The sequence below is a fragment of the Grammomys surdaster genome, unplaced genomic scaffold (genome assembly GCF_004785775.1).
Source record: "Grammomys surdaster isolate TR1022 unplaced genomic scaffold, NIH_TR_1.0 194, whole genome shotgun sequence".
Classification (NCBI taxonomy): Eukaryota; Metazoa; Chordata; class Mammalia; order Rodentia; family Muridae; genus Grammomys; species Grammomys surdaster.
This window is the reverse complement of record NW_021604639.1, coordinates 3,100,012-3,122,694: the sequence shown is the minus strand read 5'-3', so window position 1 is coordinate 3,122,694 and position 22,683 is coordinate 3,100,012. Positions and strand designations below refer to the sequence as shown.

General features: G+C 37.9%; 1 protein-coding gene across 3 annotated transcripts in view; it reads left to right on the top strand.

The window, feature by feature from the left end:
* The window catches only part of Arid4b (AT-rich interaction domain 4B), a 119,500-nt gene that overhangs the window by 27,944 nt on the left and 68,873 nt on the right, over nt 1–22,683 (top strand). For all 3 annotated transcript variants that reach the window (XR_003711727.1, XM_028769868.1, XM_028769867.1), the window contains exons 3-6: nt 13,680–13,790; nt 15,217–15,282; nt 17,987–18,077; nt 22,076–22,155. Coding sequence is in view for 2 of the 3 variants with exons in the window: in XM_028769868.1 (XP_028625701.1) it covers nt 13,680–13,790; nt 15,217–15,282; nt 17,987–18,077; nt 22,076–22,155 (348 nt within the window). In the remaining variant the exon portion in view is untranslated. The remainder of the gene's footprint in view (nt 1–13,679; nt 13,791–15,216; nt 15,283–17,986; nt 18,078–22,075; nt 22,156–22,683) is intronic.

Here is a 22,683-nt window from a genome sequence, read left to right as displayed (position 1 = left end):
TAAAAATTTGACACTGGTTTGGACATAACAATAACTTCTATTAACTCAGTGTAATCTAGTGGTAAGAAGGTAGGTATACTTCTAGAGTTGAAGAAAGAAATTCTAAAACCAGTGGGAGGACAATCATGAGTAAACCACAGAGAGTGGGGACAAGCATCAAGCTTGAAGCTCCACTTATGTTGTTTTAGACATCACTGACCATTGTGTGCTGCAATAACCCATAACCCATGACATGGCATGATACAGAGAGAGGCTCTTTCAGTGGAGTGTTACAAAGCTCTTCACAGTTGCATCCATAGAGTATAAAACAGATTGAGCCTGCACAGATAGCAAAGAACGTGTATTTCTTTTCATTCTTCACAATTACTCTTCTTCCAACTGTCTAGCTTGGTTTTATAGTCAGACTCACACTATAATTTCCAGTATTTAGGTGGTTTACTAGACTAAGAGCTTATTTAATTTCTTAGATGAAATTGTGTTTTCAATACAATTCTTTAAAAGTTTAGGTCAACAATTTTGAGATTTTAAACTGGAGAGTTTTCCTCTGGAGGCTTTGGCTACCTCTTTAGAACTTTTATCTGCCACATTTAAATCACCAAATAGAGCTTTTAAAATGCATATTTTTTTCTTGGCACCTATCCAAAAACATTGTAGTCCTAATTTAGTTGATGAGTTTATTTGTTTATGAATTAGTGTTGGGGTGGCACTTAATGTTCTTGCATTATTCTTGTCTGTGACTTAGCAGAAGGGTTAGCCAGTGGTTCTTTCATATATGGCGTTGTTACTCTTTCTGTAAAGATGAGGACACTGAGAATCAGGGTATCAGGTAATAAGTTTGAGTCATAAGCCAAGTCATTTCATAGTTGTATCTTCTTGCTTCTACATCCTGTTACCTTTGTATAGCTGTATCAAACTGGACTTTTCAGAGATTTGTTTTATCTAGCCTGCAAATTCTCTGTGAAAAATTATTTCATTGAATAACACATTAATAACATTGTATTCCTAAGATACAGAAGATAAATACTTAAGTTGGGTGTGGTGGTGCATGGCTGTGATTGCCTACACTGCATGTTCAAAGCAAGCTTGAACTACATGAGTCTGTACCCCCATCTTCCCCCTAAGAAAACAAATAACCAGAAGGGATGGAGATATATTTATTTTTTTTCCTAAGTTTTTTTTCTGGGTTATTTCTCTACATCTAGATTATCTTTTAGGATTATCTTTTAGGTTTCTGCAGATGCATTTTATATTTTACAGTCAGAGTTGGCAGTATTCAACATGTTATGGGTTTGATACTAGAACAGAGATGAGGTTAGTAGTAGATGGACTGTTCCTGTGTGGTGATGCAACCCTGAGCCATGTGGCAAAGTACTGCAGCCTTTTGAATGGAGGAAATAGTCTGAGGCTAGGTTCCTATATATGACACTGTTCAGTATCTGAAGTAGTCTAGTCTGCAGTAGTCTGTAGGTATTATGGTTTTTACTGTGAGTGTAAAGTTTTAACAAAATACTATCCATCATGTTATTTATATAACACTCTATTTGAATTTCATAGATCTTGGTAGTTTGAAATTTAGTTCTGCAGACCTTTTAACTTTATATTGTGTAGTCTTGTAAGCATACAGAATCATTATGTTGGGCTGGTGAGATGGCTCAGCAAGTAAATGCACTTGCTGCTAAGCCTGATGACTTGAGTTTGATTCCCAGAACTGACAGTTGAACGAGAGAACCAATTCCAGTAAGTTGTCCTTTAGCTTACACACACACAGAGTACAGTTTTAAAGAGTCATTATATCTCAGGCATGTATGTTACTTAGCATTTCTGAAATCAGGATTCACCAAGCAACCAATACATAGTGTGTCAGCTAATTGGCAGCTTTTCTCCTTTAGTATAAGTATGACTTAAAATCAATAGTAACTTAGATAACATGAACTATGGCAGTTTTATGCTTATATAAATTCAATTACATAAATACAATTTGTTGTCACTCTAAGGAAGAAAAGGACATTTAAAAAGCAACATGCTATTTAAAAATACTAATTTAATTTTGTGTGTATAAGTGTTCTGCCTACATCTATGTGGACCATGTGTATGCAGTGCCAGAAGAGAGGGCATTGGATTCCTTGGAACTGGTGTTACACAGACTGTTGTGGGCCACTCTGTGGGTTCTAGGTCCTCTGGAAGACAAAGTCCAAACTGGTCCTCTGGAAGAGCAGCTAGTACACTTATCTTTCAGACTGAGAAGGGCATTATTTACAAAAAAAGAAAAAAGAAAAGAAAAGAAAGTTTATTAACAATTCTTTTAGGTAGCTGCGGCAGGAAGACTTCATGTTTGATAATTATTCTCAAAAACAAAACTAAATCAAGAAAAAGTAATACTGATCACCTTTTCTGCCATATAGCATCTATTCTGATTTCATGACCTAAGGGTAAATGGAATTGTCAGGAAGCTAGACAGAAATGCTTCTATGTTTGTATTTTGAAAACCACTGAGTCTAGTTCAACAAAATGGCTGCTTGTGTCTTCTCACTATTGATGTTGCCTAGTCATTCCCTTTGCTGTTCTATAAAACTAACAGCCACTCAGGCTTTTCTTAGCTGCTTCTATCTTTAATTAAAAAGCATGATGAGTGATTAAAGTAATGTAGTCTTTGAAAGTTTATCACAGGACAGGCACTTAAACATTTTATATATGATTTTTTTTCTTTAAACACAAAGTCTTTTTATTTAGCTGTAGCTGTCCTGGAACAAACTATGTGGATCAGGCTGAATTCAAATTCACAGATCCACCTACCTCTGCTTCCTAGCACTTAGGATTAAAGGTGTGCGGTACCATGCCCAGCCTTTACATGTAATTTTTGTATAATAGACCACAACTTAATTCTATATTTAATATAATTTATTTAAATAATATTATTCAGTAATAATATATAGTTTTACTTTTAGTAACCCCACTTAGAAATATAGCAGTAGGTGAAGATGCTAAGTAACTTGTCTCTATAACTTGACATATAGATGTATGCCAGTATGCTAGAGTTTATGTTTTTAATCTCCCAGTGTAAGGTGCTTCCCAGTAGAAGGTAATTTTTGCATATCTTAACCAAATAATGACTTGAGTTTCTGTTGTGTCTTGTTTTTTTTTGAGCCAGGACCTCAATGTGTCTCAGGTCTTTGTATAACAAGTATTTCCAGAATTTCTTTTGTGTGTAGGTGATATTACTATAGTGAGGTACATACTTCATGACCTCATGAAGGCTGGATGCCCCAGGGGGTGGGAATTTTGAGGGTGGGGAGGTGGGAGTGGGGTGGGTGTAGATAGAGGTTACATCCACAGAGAAGAAGGAGGAGGGGCGAGGGGATTGGGGGTTCCGAGGGGATGGTGGGGGATGGGGTAAGGGGACAACATAGGAAATGTAAATAAAACATCCAATAAAAAAAAAAAAAGAAAAATAAGATGATCATCTTTCTTCTGCAGGCAACTCATTCTGAAGCAGAGGTTCTCAACCTGTGGGCCTGACCCCCTCCGCCCAAAATGGCTCACATATCAGATATCCTGAAATCAAGTATTTATATTAGATTCATAACAGTAGCAGAATTACAGCTATGAAATAGCAATGAAATAATAGGGTTGGAGGTCACCACAACATAAAGAACTGTGTTAAAGGGTCACAGCATTAGGAAGGCTGAGAACCACTGTTCTAGAGGATTGGTGGGAATCACTGAAATACAGAGTGAAGGACCTGGAAGCATAGTTATATGACCAAATCCATGTGAATCCCTGTGTTCAATACCCAGTGCCACCAAAAAAGCAAACCAAAAATGTCACATTTACAGAATGAGACATGTGGGCAGTAATGCAGTGTTGGTCTCTGGTTAGTATTGCCTACTTGACACCTTGGGGGCAAGCCTCTGAGCAGGTCTGTGAGGGATTATCTTGATGATGCTAATTGAAACAGGAAAATCTATTTTTTTTCCCTCATCCTGGCTGTCCTGGAACTCACTCTGTAGACCAGGCTGGCCTGGAACACAGAAATCCACCAGCCTCTGCCTCCCAAGTGCTGGGATTAAAGGTGTGTGCCACCACTGCCTGGCAGGGAAAATCTAGTTTAAATTATGGGCTCATTCCCTGGGTACCAGATTCTGGGCCATGTAAAACATTTTGGTGGTGCTGGGTTCTGAATGCAGGGCCTAGCAGGTGTGACATGACTCTGATCTGAATGACGTTACTCATAAGCAGACCCTTTTGTGTTTTAGTAAAGTTTTGGTGTAACTGCAAGAATAACAAATAAGATTAGTTTCTTCTGAGGGCAACAAATTGACTATATCTGTGTTATAGGAAGAAGTTTCTCTGTATTGAGGCACTTATAAGTGCCTTTTGTTGTTGCTGGGGTTGGACTCATGTGAGCTACACCTCCAATGTCTTAACTACAGTAGACATTTAATAAAGCCTGTTCATTATGTGCTCTTGTTTTTGTATTGTTGTTTGTCTTCTCTCTCCCCTCTTCCCCTCCCCCCCCCCCCCCTCCTGTTTTTGAGATAAGGTCTCACTGTGTAGCCTTGACTGGTCTGGAACTTGCTATGCAATATTGGAACTGGCCTCAATTCACAGAGATCCTCCTCCTTTGCTTACCGAGTCTTAGGATTAAAGGTATGAATTATCCTGCCCATCCCTGTTCAGTGTATTTGTCTTAGTTACTGTTCTCATTGTTGTGGCATAAACATCTGACAACAGCAACTCAAGGAGGGAAGGATTTACAGGGCAGAAGAAGGCATTTAGTCCCAAGGCAGGGAAGATGTGAGGGCAGGAGCTTGAGACAGATGGTTGTTGTATTATGTCCACAGTAGGAAGCAGCCAACAAGAAGTAAGGCTAGGATATAAAACCTAAAGACTCACCCTCATTGACTTTCTTAATGAGCTCTAACTCCTAAAGGTTCTACAGACTTATAAAACTGTCACTAGTTGGAAACTTGGTGTTGAGACACATGAGCCTGTGAGACACTTCACATGTGATGACAGTGTTCCTTGCTCAGCCATGCTGATGAAATGTCCAGTTAGAACGCTTTTGAGTTATTTGTTTTCAAGAATGTGCAGGCAGTACTTAACTTTTGTGAATATAAAGTTATTCCTCTGGCTAATAGTTTTACTTAGAATTAGTTGTGATTCTATCCCCTTAGAATAGCTTTAAGTTTCAGGAGAACATTAAATGTAGGTAGGTAGCATCTCGAAAACATTTTTTTGTGCTTTTGGAAATGTGATTTTAAAAAATAAAAAATTGGGATACCAGTTTAGAACAAAGAAAAGAACCCAGAATGACAAGTAGAGAACCTAAGTGGATAATTCATAGGAAATATATAGCCTTAAGTGTGTAATATATGCTACATACTTTCAAATACTGTCATACTTACAGTACTAAGAAGTCATGTGTTCCCTTCACCCGATCTGCCAATTAACATCAAGCGTTATAAGCTCTACGTGTCTTGTCTTTCTCTTGTGTATGATTTTCACCTGAAGGCACCCACAGTGCCCTCCACATCAGAGGAGGAGACCAGCAACACTACCATCCTGTCCAGGCTCTGCCAGCTCTCCTAATCATCCATTTCCCTTTCTGGCCTATATCTATACGAGAACACAGGTTGTCTTTCTCTTCAGAATCCTTCTATCTAGAATTTGTCCCCAACTTTCCTCATATTTCATGTTCTCCAGAATTTGGAGGTGTATAAACTATATTCTGCAAGAAGGACAACTTCAACTTGATCTGTTTCTCACATTAGTAGACCCAGTCTTGGCAGGAAAAATGTGCTGGGAATTGAATGTAGTCTAGGAGTGTACTAGCTTCTATTAGTTAGACTTTCTACTGCTTAGCTTGGCATTTGTAACAGTGTTATTCACCTGTGTCATTGTGTCCAAAGGATGTTTTCTTTTTTGCAATCACATTATTAACACTGTACTGAGTGGATGAGCACTCTTTTTTGCATATTAAATTTGTTCATTCATTCATATAAATGTGGACTCATGGATTCTAGGGCAGTGTTTGAGCAGACATCCCATGTTGTGGGTGTGTGTAGATCAGAGGATGACTTTTAAGAGTTGGTTTAGCCCTTCTACTGTGGGATCTGGAGATTGAACTCAGGTTGTCAGACTTGCACAGTAAGGGCTTTTATCTGCTAAGTCGTCTTACTGCCCCCTATCCCCTTATTTTTTGAGACACATCTCTCACTGAACCTAGGATTCATTTATTAGCTGGACTGCCTGGTCCATGAACTCTATTTGTCTCTTCCTGTACTTCAGTGTTAGGGTTACAGATGCTCAGTTATTTTTTGTTTTGTTTTAAATATGGGTGCTTGGGATCTAAACTCAGGTTCTCATTCTTATCTATCACACACTTAGTGACTCAGCCATTTCCCTAATCTCACAGAGTCCAGTTTTATTGAGTGCCTTATTATTATCTATTTTAAAATAGATATAAATAGATATAAATAATTTACAGTGGGATTGCAGACCTTAAGTTGATGGCCTGACATATAGATACATCCCCCAAAATGTGTTGAACAACTAGTATTTATGTGATATAGATTCTCATCTACTTTGGACTATTCTTCACAACACTATAAAATTGGGAATGATCTTGAACTCCTGATTCTCTTGCCTCTACCCTCTTAAGTGCTATAATTTTATAGGCATGCACTACCTATCATTCATTATTTAAAATAATTTTCTGCCCCAGGTTTGTGTCATTTGACTAGTAGGAGCCCTTTAAGCTGCTTCTTGTGTATCTCTTTGAGATGTCTTCACCATTCACTGAGTATTTTCTTTCTAGTACAAAATGTTTTAGATTCTTGCTGTACTTTGCCCAACATTGAAACTAGCCTTGGCTCTAAGGATTCCTGGTTCCTTTTAAGGTGGGAGTACAAACTTTAGAAATGGATGTTTATGGCAACATGTATAGATATGTGTACACATTCCTTATACACTGTGAACCCAAACCTTTATACTGTCAGTTCTTATCCAAAACTTTACTGCCCGTTTTCTTACACTGTCACCTTTGACTGTCCTCAGTGTAGCAAATTTTTCAGACTTGGTGCGCACTTCCTAGTCTTAGCTGCATCCATGTCTTTGGCTGTACAGCCAGTGTTATAATATGCCTTTGGCTGCCACTGTTTTTACAGCCTTGTATGCTCAGCATTAATTTGTCTTTCCCTGGGCCTTCCTAAATTCCATATATATTTCCTATATATGTTTTTAAAAATAGTTGTTTATCTTATTTAAACTTTGTTCTTTAGTATTATACCTATGGCATAGAGGAGGATTCTTATTCATATGCCTGGTGTTTAATGCTACTTTGGGATTATCATAACAAATAGGTTGTTTTTCACAGATTTATTGCCACTCTGTATGTGTAAGGATATTTATTACTGTGGTTTTAGCATCAAACTTAATAGTCTTAGTTTTTGACTCTCCCAGTTGCATCAGCACTGTAACCAATTTAAATGTGGCATGTTTTGTGTTTTAAAGGATTGATCTTAATAATCAAATGGTTTTTTTTGTTTGTTTGTTTGTTTTTGTTTTTTGGTGGTATCAGTGTTACCTAGCCTTTTCAAGAGCTGATTTAGCTGTGTTTTAACACTTGTTTTGAACTACAGCCTGAAGGCACATTAGAGATCACTGTTGGTTCCTTTTATGCACTTATGTGGCTTCCTTGACACTTTGAAGGGATTCAGCTACTGTTAGTGAATTTTCAAAATGCTTTTGTTAATGTTCCTATGGAATTGAATAGATTTTGTATATGTGTATGTCTGTGTGTGTCTTAATGCCAGTTAGGACATTTGGTAGATAGATTAGGAAAATAATTGTTTAAGCAACATGGAGTAACTGTGAATTAGCTGTTGTCTTAGCAACTAGAAAACTGTCCTGTTTGCTAAACAAAGGGATGGTGATTTAGTGGTTTAATTTCCTCCGTGGTATGAAGGTACTACTTAAAAATATCTTATATTTAGCTTCTGAAATAGTCTATATTATTGACCAAAATCTGAAAAACAGAACAAAAAGAGAAGGTAAGAAGATTTTATTTTCCTTCTTGATTATATGGATACACATATCTGCATAGCTGCCAGTCCTCCTAGTCAGAGGAGTCTTGGTTAACCTACTGACACAGTTCTTTGTGTGTGTCTGCTTTGAATCAGAGTATATTAGACTCAGAATAGCTGTGCAGACTTGGTTGATTGCTGCACTAGTGGATCATGGTATACTTCATTGGGCATCAGTTTCATGGAATCCTAGCAACTATTACTACTAGAAAGCCGCATGATTATGTCATGGCTGAGTTGAGCAAGGGAAACAATTTTAAAGGAATTACTTCATACACAGAGCTGTAGAGGGGGGGAAGAGAAAGACAATGGCATCTGTTCTTTATATAGGAATTTTTTTTTAATAATCTAACTCCCCCTTTAAGGAAGTAAATTGTTTAGTCTGTATTTTGCACTGTACACTGGGCATGTTCTAAATACTGCCGATAAAGTATGTACTTTTCATCCCTGTGGGGTAGTTACTATAGAGGTTCCAACCTTGTATCTTTTAACTCTGAGTGGTAGATTTGAACCTGTGCATCTCATTCAGTAATCTGCCTTTTTTGGGGTGGAAGATGCTAGGGATAGAACTAAGCAAAACACCTATTCTATTAGAGTTACATTGCTGTAGAGGTTGGTGCTGTGTCTTAGGGTTTCATTACTATGAAGAGATGTCATGGCCACAGCAGCATTTATAAAGGAAAACATTTAATTGAGGTTGGCTTACAATTTGGGAGGTTTAGTCCATTATCATCATGGCAGGAAGCATGGAAGTGGTAGACTTGGTGCTGAAGGAGCCCCTGAAGAGTTCTACATAATGATCCAGAGGCAGCAGAAGGGGACTGACTTCTGCATGGTAGTCAGGAGAAGACTGGAGTTCCACACTGGGTAGAGCTTGAGCATAGGAGACCTCAAAGCCCACCCCCAAAATGACACATTCTCTCCAACAAGGCCATACTTACTCCAACATGGTCACAGCTAATAGTAACACTACCTATGGGCCAAGCATTTAAACACATGAGTCTATTGGTTGTGTGTGTGTGCCAAACCTATTCAAACCTATATTCTTAATATTTTATATTGTCTTTCATTGATATAAAAATGTGGGGGATATAGGTGTCTTGTGTATGTTTGTATATACATTTACCCATGTGGACATATATAGAGGCCAGATTAGATGTTGGGTGTATTCCCTTTATGGATTCCACCTTAATAAACGTTTTTTAGTTAAAAAATGACTTTGTAGGCCTGGTGATGTTGGCACATGCCTTTAGTCCTAGCACTTGAGAGACAGAGGCAGGCAACTCTCTGTGAGTTCCAGGACATCCTGGTGTACAGAGAGGGCTTCAGGACAGCCAAAGCTATACAGAAGAAACAACAAACAAAAACAGAAACTAAAATCTTGATGTGTATGTATGATTCAGTGGGGTGTGCATGTTACACCAAGTATGTGGAGGTTAGAGGATAAGTTCATGTAGTCATTTCTCCTTTTTGCCTTTATGTGACTTCTAAGACCTGAACCCAGGTGATTAGGTTTGCCAGGGAAGTGCTTCTACCCACTGAGCCATTTTGCCAGCCCTTCCATCTCAATTTTTTGAGAAATGGTTTTTCTCTGAACTGGGAGAACTGGGCACTTTGACTATTCTGGCTGACCAGTGAGCAACTGGGATCTGCCTGTCTCTGTATACCCTCCAGTGCTGGGGTCACGCATCTGTATCGCCATATTCAGCTTTTTATGTGTGTGCTGTGGATCTGAATGCAGATCCTTAGGCTTAACCATGTCTCCAGCCCATAATAAGAGAATTTAACTCTGAATCCCAGTCGCTACAGAAAAGAATTTTTGTTATTAATATAATACCTGGTTGTTGTTGTTGTTTTTTAAATAAAGGCATAGATGTGATGGGAATAGTATGGGTAATGAGGGATGAATGTGACTGATCAAAGCATATGATATGCATATTTAGAAATGTTAAAATTAAATTCATCATTTAACATTATACATGCAGATAAATGATTTAAAATTGTAAAAATAAACAAAACCCCCAATAATGTTAAGGGGGAATGGGAAGGGGGATAACTGGGAAGCTATCTTGAACTTTATTATTCAATTTAGTACTAACAAGTACTGAATCCTGTTACTAGTTGACTAAATGAGCAAAGTGATTCAGCTTTAAATTTGTATGAATTTATGGTGAGCAATCATATCAAGCAAGATTTACCTTTGGAATACTATAAAGTTAAAAAGGTATCCACATGTGAGTTTCTAATAAAGCAATTTCTGAATTGTTTATAACACAGAGCTTCATAATGATATTGTTGGTAGCTAACTATTTTGGGCTCCATTCCTTTCTGATAAAGCTTTCATTTTTCTGATATGCAATTTGAACATTAAGATAGGTTTAGTAAAGTAAACCCATCTAGTTTTTATCTGGGATTAGGACCTTGGTGCTATGAAGGTCTATGTACTTAATAAAGTCTGCTCTTAGCAAATGGTGGAGTAATGACAGACTCAGTGATGACTGTTTCTGCTCTGCTAACACTACTTAGGACAGTATGACCCATATCCGTTAGAGATGTGACTTCAGAGAATCATTTTTATATTTTGGATATATTTAACAATACTGGTTATTCAGTTTACTTCTAGATGATTAAGTATGTCTCAGAGTAACTCAAAGATTTTGACTGCCTTTATAACTTTTGTGCTTGTGGAATTGTTAGACAGATGTACTTAATGTACAAACACTTAAACCAAAGGATGATTTATGAACAGAAAGTAACTTGCCTAGAATGATACAAAGGAAATAGAATTAATTGGGTGTATTACATAAATCTGTAAACTTAGTGCCCAGGGGAGCTGAAGATCATATTTTGTAAAATGTTGTTCAATTATCTGTTCATATATACAGACACATATGCATGAACCGAATGTGACATCACAAGGCCTGAATTTGTCTGTTGGCTCCATTTGCATTTCATTTCAGTGACATTGAGCTTGCCACTCTTAAGGAAATTGTTATGATGTGCAAAAATAGAGGCAATGTTTGGTCCCAGTCTATTTTAGTAGGCTGTTATTAAAGATTAAAATGAAATTTAAAACTTTTGTTTTGTTTTTCCCCAAGACTGGGTTTCTCTGTGTAGCCCTTGTTGTCCCAGAATTCACTTTATGAACCATGCTGTTCTTGAACTCACAGTGATCCCCAGCTTTTGCCTCCTGAGTGCTGGGATTAAAGGCGTGGCTAACAGACCTTTTTTAAAGCTTTAAAAAAAAACCCTACAAAATCCCCATCCCCCCCCCCCCCCCCCGTGTGTGTGTGTGTGTGTGTGTGTGTGTGTAGTATCTGTATCTGTCTGTATGCCCACATACCATTGTGTCCTTGTGGAGGTCAGAGAATAGCTTGTGGGAAGTTTTTTGTTTCTTTTCTTCTTACATCACGTAGGTCCTGGGATTGAATTTAGGATGTGAGGCTTGGTGTAAGCATCTTTACCCACTGAGTCATCTTACCTGCCCACAAAGCTTACTTCTTACATATTTATTTACTTCTGTGTAGATACAGATAGGAAGAATGATGAGCGTGTATGCGGCAGATGGGTTGGTTGGTTAACACTTGGTGTCTTCATTATTCTCTAAAGTTTTAAGATTGTTTTTCCTGAAGCACATCAATTGGTTGGTCAGTAACTTCAGGAATATCTCTACACTCTTCTTTAAGTTTTAGATTGTAGGTGCACACCTCCATGCCAGACTTTTCATTGGGTTCTGGGGATCTGTACTTAGTACAGTGTTTGATTCCTAGCACCTACATGGTGACTCACAACTGTCTGTAACTCCAGGCTCAGGATCTGATGTCCTCATTTGGCTTCCATGACCACTGAACACACACACACACACACACACACACACACACACACGTGTTGCACAGATATACATGTAGTCAATATACTTAAAATAAATAATAAAAAATATGAAGAAAGCAACATAAAGTTACTAAGTTGTAGTTAACATTAAAACATTAATAACAGTGAAGTGTTTTTTTTTTTTTCCACTGTGGCCACATTCTCGTTACAGCCTAAATATATAGCTTGACTAATAGACACTTTCCTAATTTAAAAAAAGCATATCGGTAAGGATACTTGGTGCTTAGCATCATGACCTGGAACCTACATGCTAGAAATGGTCCTCTGATCTTCACATGTTGTGATGAAAACTTAGCATGCATGTTCATGCTAAAGTTTCAGTTATTTTTTTAAATTAAAAGTGTACTTGACTTATCATTAAAAGCAAACAAACAAACAAAACATTTTCCACATTGGGCATGGTGGTGCATATCTTTGATCCCAGCATTCAGGAGGCAGAGATACCCAGTTGGATTTATCTGTGATTTTGAGGTCTACTTGGTCTACATAGCTAGTTCCAGGCCAACCAGGGCTTCCTACACAGGGAGAGATCCTGTTTCAAAGAACAAAATAATAATACAAAAGATAGTGTAACAGATACATATAAGCTCTGTTTGGCTGGCTGAGAAAAGTAGTCTTTAATTCAGTGCGTATCTGTGCTGTGAGATGATGTTGTTGTTGTTTTAAAGCCTACAGCACCCAGACAGAATTCCCATTCAAGTAATAACTAGGCCTGATCCTACTTAGCTTCCAAGATTAGACAAGATGGGATGTGTTCAGGGTGTTATGGCCATAGATTTTTTTTTTAAACGTTATGACATATATATCAGAGTGTCCAACTTTTGACATTTTGATAAGATGGTATCATCTACAAATTATGTTGAACTGCTTTCATAGCTCTTCTGAGACACATGTATGTCTAATTGTAGCCAGAGGTGAATGCAGTAGTAGAAATTGTAGATACAGTTGCAAGCAAATGGTTGTAACATTGGAATCTCTATCCTCTTAAGATAGACTGTTCCTTTTGTTTTAGCTAGGACACTGGGGTGAGCTTAGAGTGAAGTTGTGTCCGGCAGGCGGCCGGAGTGCCGGGTATTTACTGGCAGTGTTTGTACTGCATGCCTCGTTTCTGGAGGGTGTTAATGATATTAGGAGGAAAAGACAAGGGTATGAACAAGTAGATCGGGACATACTCAAATGTTTGAATATTTGGTTTTATTGTAGGCCTTCTTAGGACTTTTAGTGTATCTATGAATATTTAAAAGAAGAGGCAGAGGAATTATTCAATAACAGATTTTTTCCAAACTCCTGGTGCCTCTTTTTGGTGAACGTCTTAGGCTATTAGTACTACTTATAAAACATTTTGGAAAAAGCAACTCACATAACCCTTTGGCTATGGAATTGGTGAAAATATGATTCAGTGCAGAATTGCAACCTACTGTAAAAAAAAAATCAAAGCAGCCAGATTAGAGCCCATAAAGTCAAACCTACAAATGAGCAGTGTGTTTAAAGCTGAAGAACAGACAAACTAACAGAGAGTCCGTAGAAAGCATCCTGTCAGAGCACTGAGACGGTGCCTAATGGATTACTTCACGTGGCTTTCAGAATAGTTAAGTTACTTAAGTAACTTAAGTTACTGTAATAAGATTCGATGTATTCTGATGCCTGATTATAGGGGAAAAAATTAAGCAATTTAAATGAGGTTATATTTCTTTGCATTTTTAGGCCCTTGATGAGCCTCCTTATTTGACAGTGGGCACTGATGTGAGTGCCAAGTACAGAGGAGCCTTTTGTGAAGCCAAGATCAAGACTGCAAAAAGACTTGTCAAAGTCAAGGTATGGTATTATTTGTAATTTAATAGTCAGTCATTAAACAGTTGATACTTAAAGTCTAAAAAAAAAAAATCTAAAATTATCTTTGTACAAAATGAATTTTTAAAGTAGTGGCTATAAACCATTCCCAAACTAAAAATATTTGTGATTTAAAAATACTTAAATTGGAATAAAATTTGCTTATCATAGCTGATAATTTCAGTGTAGACTTGGTTCTTTAGGATTGCTATTTTAGTGCTGGAAAGAATCTTAGACACCATCTAGTTTGATTCTTTAGTTTTACTACATGAAAACATTGGCCAGACATGGTGGTACATATCCCAGTCCTTAGGAGGTAGGGGCCAACTTGGTTTCCATATCCTAGCCAGTCAGGGTTACATAAGTTTCCCCTATAGCAAAACATCAGTTACTGACACTCTCCTGCCACCCTTTCTGCGATCCTGAGATGAAATCTTGGGAATACTAGGCAAATATTCTACCTGCTACAGGACCATATTCCCAGCCCATCCTTTTGTTTCTCTCCCTTCCTCTATTTTTTGAGCAAAGGTCTTGCTGTGTAGCACAGGCTAGCCTTTGAACTCACAGCAGTCTTCAAACGGCAACCTTCTGAATGTTGTAATTACAGGTATATGCCACCTGACACTTGGCCCTCTGGTCATTTTCGAAAAATTTATAATATTTTTCTGAAGTACTTGAGTTTTTAGTCAGTTAATGGACAAATTTAATGGGTTTTATTTTAAGAAATTACCATAAGATTGGTGAGGTGCACCTATGGTTTCAGCTATTAACAAGGCAGAATGCTGGAACTGCATTTCAACTTAGGAATTAGAGACCCACATGGGGAACATAGTGGGATTCTCTTCAAAAATAAGTGAAAGAGACTAGATTTGTAGCATGGTAGTAGAGCATCAGTCTGCTATGAGCAAGGCCCTGCCTGGGTTTGATGATAGCAACAAAAAGTATGAGTAGATTAATGAATAAAAGACCATGTATGTTTAATAGAGGAAAGATGCCTTTATATTGAAAAATACAGGACAGTAAAAACTGAGGACCAGTGAAACATCTTAGTGTTGTGGGTGTTTACCCACTTGCCAATAATGTACTGAATGACTATTAAATTAGGCCTTCACAAAATGACACAGCTCCTCATAGACTAGGCTTATCCTTTTTTTTCCCCTCAATCTTTAAGGAGAATAAGTTGTACATTCAGGTAGTAAGTAGTTAAATACACTATGATGAATGGAATATCCAGTCTAGTAGTTGAAAAGAATGATAATCTATTTAAACAATTTTCTATTAATTTGTTTAGTGTTTGGACTTTTATTTGGGCTAGTTGGTCTGTATTTAGTTTGTGATATTTATACATACATGAGTTGCTATTGTTAGTTTTTGTTTTTGGTGTATAATTAATTAGATTTGTATTTTCTAGGTGACTTTTAGACACGATTCTTCAACAGTGGAAGTTCAGGATGACCACATAAAGGGCCCACTGAAGGTGAGTTTTCATTACTCTCAGTTTTGATTGGAGAATGACACTTGATCTTTTTTTCTTTTAACATATTGGCTGTTCATTTTTAACTCCATATAGTTTTCTCTAAAAAGACTAATATATTTAATATTGAATCATATCTGAAATGATAGGAAAATCTTTTTTTAAAAATGGAATGAGTATTAAGGAGGTATTGACTGCTTCCATTCAGGTGTTTTCCTTTACTGCAAGAATGGGTTTTCCAGGAATAAGAGGTTTTCATGATGTAAGAGGCTCTAAACAGTAAGCAAATAAAAGCAAAGTCCAGAGATCTTGACTTTGGAGCCACCCACTGGCAGATTGAATCTTTTGAGGGTAACTGGGAGGTTGATCCATTTGTTCTTCATTCACTAGTGGGATAGATGTTGCTTTACCTTCTTGTATGCCAGTAAGCCAGTTACGGGGAGTTTGGGAATCCACTGTGTCTGAAAATGTCCACCATCTGGGCTTGAGGAATCTTTAGGAAATACTAAGAATAGTGAAGAAACACTTTGTAAATCTTTGCACAAAACAGCTTACTTGGTACCATGAGCTTCTAAAACTCTTCAATTAAAAAAAAATGTTTGTTGTTATCAGTTCTTACCTTGTAGAGAACAGTTTCCCATCATTTCTATTTTATAGGTATCATCTTTAATTTTATGTATCCATTTGTTACTTGCAAGGACCAGAGGATAAAGGCATATACAGTTATGACTTTAGCTACCACTTAATATGTGCTAGTGCTGTCCCAAGTCTGTTTGCATCTAGTATTTTATTTAGTCTTAAGAACAACTCTATAGAAGAGAAAACTGGAGGAAAGACTTCGACTCCAATTTCATAAGCAGTAATGTCAGCATCAAGATTTTCAGATAGGTTCACAGCCTGTGGTTGAGAAGAAGTGCTGTTTGGATTTGAGTACACAAGCCTATCCCTGCCTCCCAGGCATATAGCACCATTGTTCTTTGCTATCTGACTTGTCCTGTTGTGCTATCAGCCCACAGGTACCTACCACCAGGAAATGTTCATTGTTGCATAGGGGTAGAATTGGCAACTAGACTTAAGTAGTCTTTCTCTCCTTAGTCTGGTCTAGCTTCCTTAATAGTGGTGTAGTTGATTTATTTTGTTTCTTTGTTTTTTGTTTTCTTTGTATTTGATTTGGTCTTATTACTATTTTAAATTTGCATGTCCATTTATAACAAATTTTGGTATAAGATTAATGATATATTTTTACCTGTAGATTCGGTGCGAGGTTGATGTCTCTAGGATTTGAACTATTTCCTGATAGATTTTGTAGCTTTTATCAGGTGGTAGAATGTGACAGCATTTAGTTTCATGTTTCTTTTATAGGAAATGGTGGTCATTTAATCACAGGAAATGGCACATAATGTGATTTTTCATTTAAAAACTGAGTATTAATTCCTCACAGAACTTGTGAGTTTTCTTGTACTCCTTACCATTTGGTCATTTTATGGAGCTAAGGTCTCTTTTCTGAAGGAATTTTTTAAAATCACTATAAGGACCATGAAAGTATAAGTACCAGCATTTTCATGATGAGATAGAAAGTACTGTAAATGCCTTGTCATCAGTAGTAGGATAGTCTAACCCTTAAGGAAAACTCAGGACTTTTTTGATTACCTTTATTCATCTTTAGATTCTTTGAAAAAAAGGTAGAAGGATGGGGGAAAGACAGTTATTTTCAGTCAGTGCTTGTAGTGACCCCTGGGAGTTCTTAAGACCACCTTACAGGCCTAGAGAGACAAAACTGCTTTCTTAGTAATGCTTAGATGTATTTTCCTTACCCAGTGTATGGATATTTTCATTGATAATAGGTAGAAAATTATTGTCAGTAAAACTTAAGGCATCTTGAACACAAATCAGTCTGCTAGCTGTTTTATTCATCACCATTGTAATCTGGCTAAGCACGGGCATCCGTGGTCTCGTCCACTCCCATGACCAGCCCCAAGCGACTGTCTTGCCCTGGTTCCGGCAGCCAAGCCTCTCTGGTCAACAACTGGCTCTCAAGCTAGCATTCTCAGTCTCTGCTTGCTAGGCCGACTGAACCAGTCTTTCTTGGAATGCCTGGAACATTCATTCATCTCCCCTTAGTGCTATGAAATGAAAACAATAGAGACCTATAATATACCAGCCAGATTTATAACGGTAAATCTCCAACCCCAAAATACCCATGCAAAGAACACAAAACTCAATTGATATAAATACAAGCGGCACACCTAGACTGGACAAATATACCCTACATTACTCTGTTGCCCATCTATGAAATCCTTCAGGCCATGTGGTTCTGGTCCTGTCTTGTCTTTCTTCTTCCTCTTTTCCCTCTCTAAAACTTCCAGCTCCACCTTTTCCTTCTACTGCCCAATCACAGCCTCTAGCCTTATCTAATCAATTAAGATTTCACTTGATCTCACCTGAATATGTGATCTACTTGTCATCAGGGAACCCCTCTTGAGGGAGCAAAAGTACAAACAGCAATCCACAGCACACCATGTATGAATTTTCAAAACACACACACACATACACACACACACACACAGAGAGAGAGAGAGAGGGGGGGGGGAGGGAAGAAGGGAGGGAGAGAGAGAGAGAGAGAAACCAACCCAGAGTTCAAGAGTTCAGTGTTACTATTTATTGCTTTTGGTTCATTTGTCTTCAAAGAGTTTTTCTAATATTTTAGGTAGGAGCTATTGTGGAAGTGAAGAATCTCGATGGTGCCTATCAAGAAGCTGTTATCAATAAACTGACAGATGCAAGTTGGTATACTGTGGGTAAGACAACTTTTTATTAATATTTTATTTTTACTTATATAAAATTTATGTTACAGTAATCCAGAAAAAGCTCGATTTCCTGGATTAAATTACCTTTAATGTAATATGTAATAGACTCTGTTGTTATATGTAATAGACTCTGTTGCTATTACTGGTTATATAGCCCAGATTGGCCTCAGCTCAATAAAGGTTTCCTAGTGCTGAGGGCTCAGTGATGTGGTCTTGTGGATAAAGGCATGCACTACCAAACCTGAACCAGAGTTAAATCCATGGTATCTACATGGTGGAAGAGGGAACCAACTTGTGCAAGTTGTCCTTTGGTGTATGGTATACGCATGCAAGTATATATGCATACACACTATGCTGGTTAGTTCATGTCAACTTGACACAGGCTAGAGTGATTGGAGAGGAGGGAGCCTCAGCTGAGAGAACTCCTTTATAAGGTAGGACTTTAGGCAAACCTATTTTCTTAACTTGTAACTGATGTGGGAGGCTCAGCTCTTTGTGGATGCGCACACTCCTGGGCTGGTGATTCTAGTTTTTTTAAGAAAGCAGGCTGAGCAAGCCAAATGGAGCAAGCCAGTAAGCAGTACCCTTCCATGGCCTATGCATCAGTGTCTGCCTCCAGATTCCTACCCTGTGGGAGTTCCTGTGCTCTTCCTTCAATGACAGCGTATGATGTAGAAGTATAAGTCAAGTAAACTTTTTCCTTCCCCAATATAATTTTGGTCATGGTGTTTCATCATAGCAACAGTAATCCTAATTAGAGGGGTTACACATACACACACACACTCTCTAAAAATTTAAAATTCAGATCTGATAACTTTATTAAAAATAGCTGTACTCTGCATGATTTCTAAGGAATATAGGGGTTTCTTGAAATTCTTTGTATTATAAAATAGACATATATCTTCAACATGTGAAGATCATTCTTTATCTAAAGTAATTTTCAAATTGAGACATGATCATCATACTCTAGGGAGTTATTACCTCTATCATTTATACCAAACATTGTAGTACCTTAATGTAGCCGCCTGCGGCCAGGAATAGTATAAAAAATCTTTTAAATCTATAATATTTTTATATGTATTTTTTTGGAATGGCAGCTGGGGTAGGTAGGCCAGGTTGTAATCCCCCCATAAGTTCAATAGTTTCATTAACCTTCCGCAAATCTTGCAATAATCTCCACTTGCCTGATTTTTTCTTAATTACAAATACGTGTGAGTTAAAATCCCAAACCTGTGATCTAACTGCAATTTGCAGCCAATGGAAAAGTGACAATTCAACTATAACCTTCCTTTGTTAACACCAGAGCACAACCATGACTTTGGAAAGTAAAACTCAACCTCTAACAATCAATCTAGTTTCTAAAAACACCAATGCTACAAAGTTTGGCTGTCAATTCCTGCACAAATGCAGGACACACCCCCATGCTGCAAAGTTTGGCTGCCAATTTCTGCACATGAATGCAAGACAGTACAGCCTCTGATACCACAAAGAGACACTGCCCTAAATCTTTTATAAGTCTTTATAATACATAAAATATTACTTAGTTTAGACATATCTTTAGAGACCTGTTTCCTTTGGTTGGCTCATGTCATGTGTTGTTGTTCAGAATGACTCCAACTCTTGAGTTACCAGTCTTAAACCAACTTTCTGTTACCAATATTGCAAATTTTTAATCAAACCCAATAACTTATAAGCCAATAATCTATAACCAAGACATGTAGAACATATTTATACTTTTAAAAACAAATCAAAACGAAAATGACGTGGCTGCACACATTTACTTATTTAAGACCAGACAGAACTCACAGGTTTTCTAGCTGTAATTTTAAGAGAAAGACACCTTGTAACAGAGATTTTTCTGGGACAAACAACTCTCAGCTTTTTTATAAAGTCTAAAAAAGCTACTGGTCTCTTTTAAAAGCAGCTTATGCGAACAGTCAATTCCTGGAAAGGCTTTTTCAGCTCAGCTCAACTCTTAGCTACAGGTGTAGGGTAGCTTATCAGCCTCTGCTGTGTATATTAAGACTGTCTTTAAAACAAAGTTAAACTAGACCAAGAGGTGGATACGTAGCAGCTTTAACCGTTTTTTTTTGTTTTTGTCTTTTGAACATGCACCATAGAACATACATTTAGACAGCGAAACAAAAATTTGACACACGTGGACATTGGCGTGCCAAGGACAGACAACAGACAAAGACATCTAGGAGTCAAAGAGAAACTCAAGACGTCTTCTACGTCTTCTGACTTTCCTCCTGTTCCTAGGAGAGCTTTTCCATTCTTTTTTATTGACACAGCTCAGAGAGAGGACAACTGCTTTTCTGGAATCTTTTCTTTTTCTCTCTCATATTCAAGATCTAACTTTTCATCTCGTTCTTTAGGAGATGTAGCAGGCAGCTATTTTAACACCTCAGTGTCCTGCTTTCTAGTTTTCCAATTCCTTCTAACCCTGCTCTTCTCACCTGAAGCAGCTTTTAGGCTGCGGCAAATGCCTGATTGAAATTCTCCTGTCCCGAATTGCTGTCACCTCCTAGGCGAAATAGGTGTCGGGTCAACACCTGATTGACCTAGATATACTGTACCCCTCTAAACACACTTCCTGTAAACACGGCTTCCAAAAATTAGTTACCACTAGCACTAGTATCAATGTCGTTTGCTCCTTACCAAGTGTGCGGGATACTCTCCTTCTTTTTCCGTTTTCCGTGAGGCCTCACCAAGACAGCTGTTCATCAGTTTCTCCCTCGTTTTCTGGGTTCCACGATCGGGTGCCAATCTCTAGCCGCCTGCGGCCAGGAGTCGAACGGGTTCACCTGGAAAGAGGGCTGGGAATGAAAGGGGGACGGAGAGAGAGAAAAGATGAAGCCAAGACAAAGTTCTCTGATCAAGGCTCGATGGTTTAATGTTAAGCTTTCAATTTAAAGAGGAAGACCCCGCCCAAACCCTTCCTAGTTTCAGCCGGGAGAGTTGGGTGGGATAATCTGTTCTTGGTCACGGTCAAGGCCAGAGATGTCTCAAGGCAAGCCCAGGGGTAGTTCTTCTTTCAAGTTCCTGTAGCAGGATCTTTGTGCAGCCAAGGTGGGTGACTCCACCTAGGTGTCTATTGAGATGCAGCCAAGGTGGTTAGTTCCACCTAGGTCCTATTATCTGGTCTCTTGTGGTAAACAAGGTCTCAGGCCTACTCAAGGCTGGAGGAAGGGCACACCTTAAATCAGCAAATTGTAGCTTTGCCACCTCAGGGAACATTTGGCAATAGGTGGAAACAGTTTTTGATTGTGACAGCTGGCAAAGGAATCTTTCTAGGATGGAGCTCCTGTTGTGTTGTAGGATCAGCTTGCCACACATCAACTTATTTGATACATTTTGCATATAGGGAATGTCCAAATTGAGCAACCTACTGTAATGTAGATGTAAGTATTTTTTGGGGGGGATGGAGACAGATGCTGGGTAAGTTTGTTAGTTTCTAATATCTTAGGTAAGTCTATGGGTGACTGCCAGCAGGAAGTTCCTTTACCATTTTGAGGGTAATTAATTAGCATTTAAATTGTTTCCTCTTTAAATGCCACCTTTTGTTTTGTGTTTCCTACTTCAAGGAGTCTTAAAATATGTGTGTGTGTGTGTGTGTGTGTGTGTGTAGACACAGAGAGACACAGAGAGAATGTATGTCATAACATGTATCGAGGTTAGAGGACTTTACAGGAATCAATTCTGTGTTCCACTGGGAATTTGGGTCTTCATCTGTAGCAGCAAGTGCCTTTATCCTAAGCCATTTCACTGGCCCAAGAAGGATACTTTTATTTGTAAGATGCATTTTGGTAGAAATAACAAACTACTTTAGTAACTGTAATTATAGATATTTGCTAGAAAACATGAAGCATGAACTGAATTTCAAATTAATTCTTAAAAATGGGACTATTTGCACTTAGAAAATTTAATGATTTCTGTCATCATCTTAAAAAATTTGCTTAGTTGCTTCCATTTTTACTTCCTCACAGTTTTTGACGATGGAGATGAGAAGACACTGAGAAGATCTTCGTTATGTCTGAAAGGAGAGAGACATTTTGCTGAAAGTGAAGTAAGTGATGGAATTGAATGAACACATCTTCTCGGTTTTCTTTTGTTGTTGATTTTGTTTGTTTGAGACAGGGTCTCACTATGTAGCCCTGGCTTTAGTTGCCCTGGAACTCATTGTACAGATCAAGCTGGCCTCAAACTCACAGAGAGCCTCCTGCCTCTGCCTCCTGAGTACAAGGACTAGAGGTGTGTGTCACCATGCCTGGCTTGAACACATATTATTATTTTCTATGGAAGGAGTAAAAGTTTGCTTTTTCAATCCAGTGAACAAACCCGTTAATCAAAAAATTACCAAGTACATATGTTAATATGATCTGTGAACTATGCTGAAAGCCTTGAGTTCAAATATCAAGTTCTGTGTTTAAAGCATTTTAGTACTTTTCCACAAAGAAAATAATAGGCTTATTTCACTACCTTGAGGCTGCCTTTTTTTTTTTTTTTTTTTTTTTTTTTTTAAATGAATAGGGATTCTGTAAGTCTCAGGCTGGCCTCGAACTCATGGTTCTCTTGCTTTTGCATCCTGAGTGCT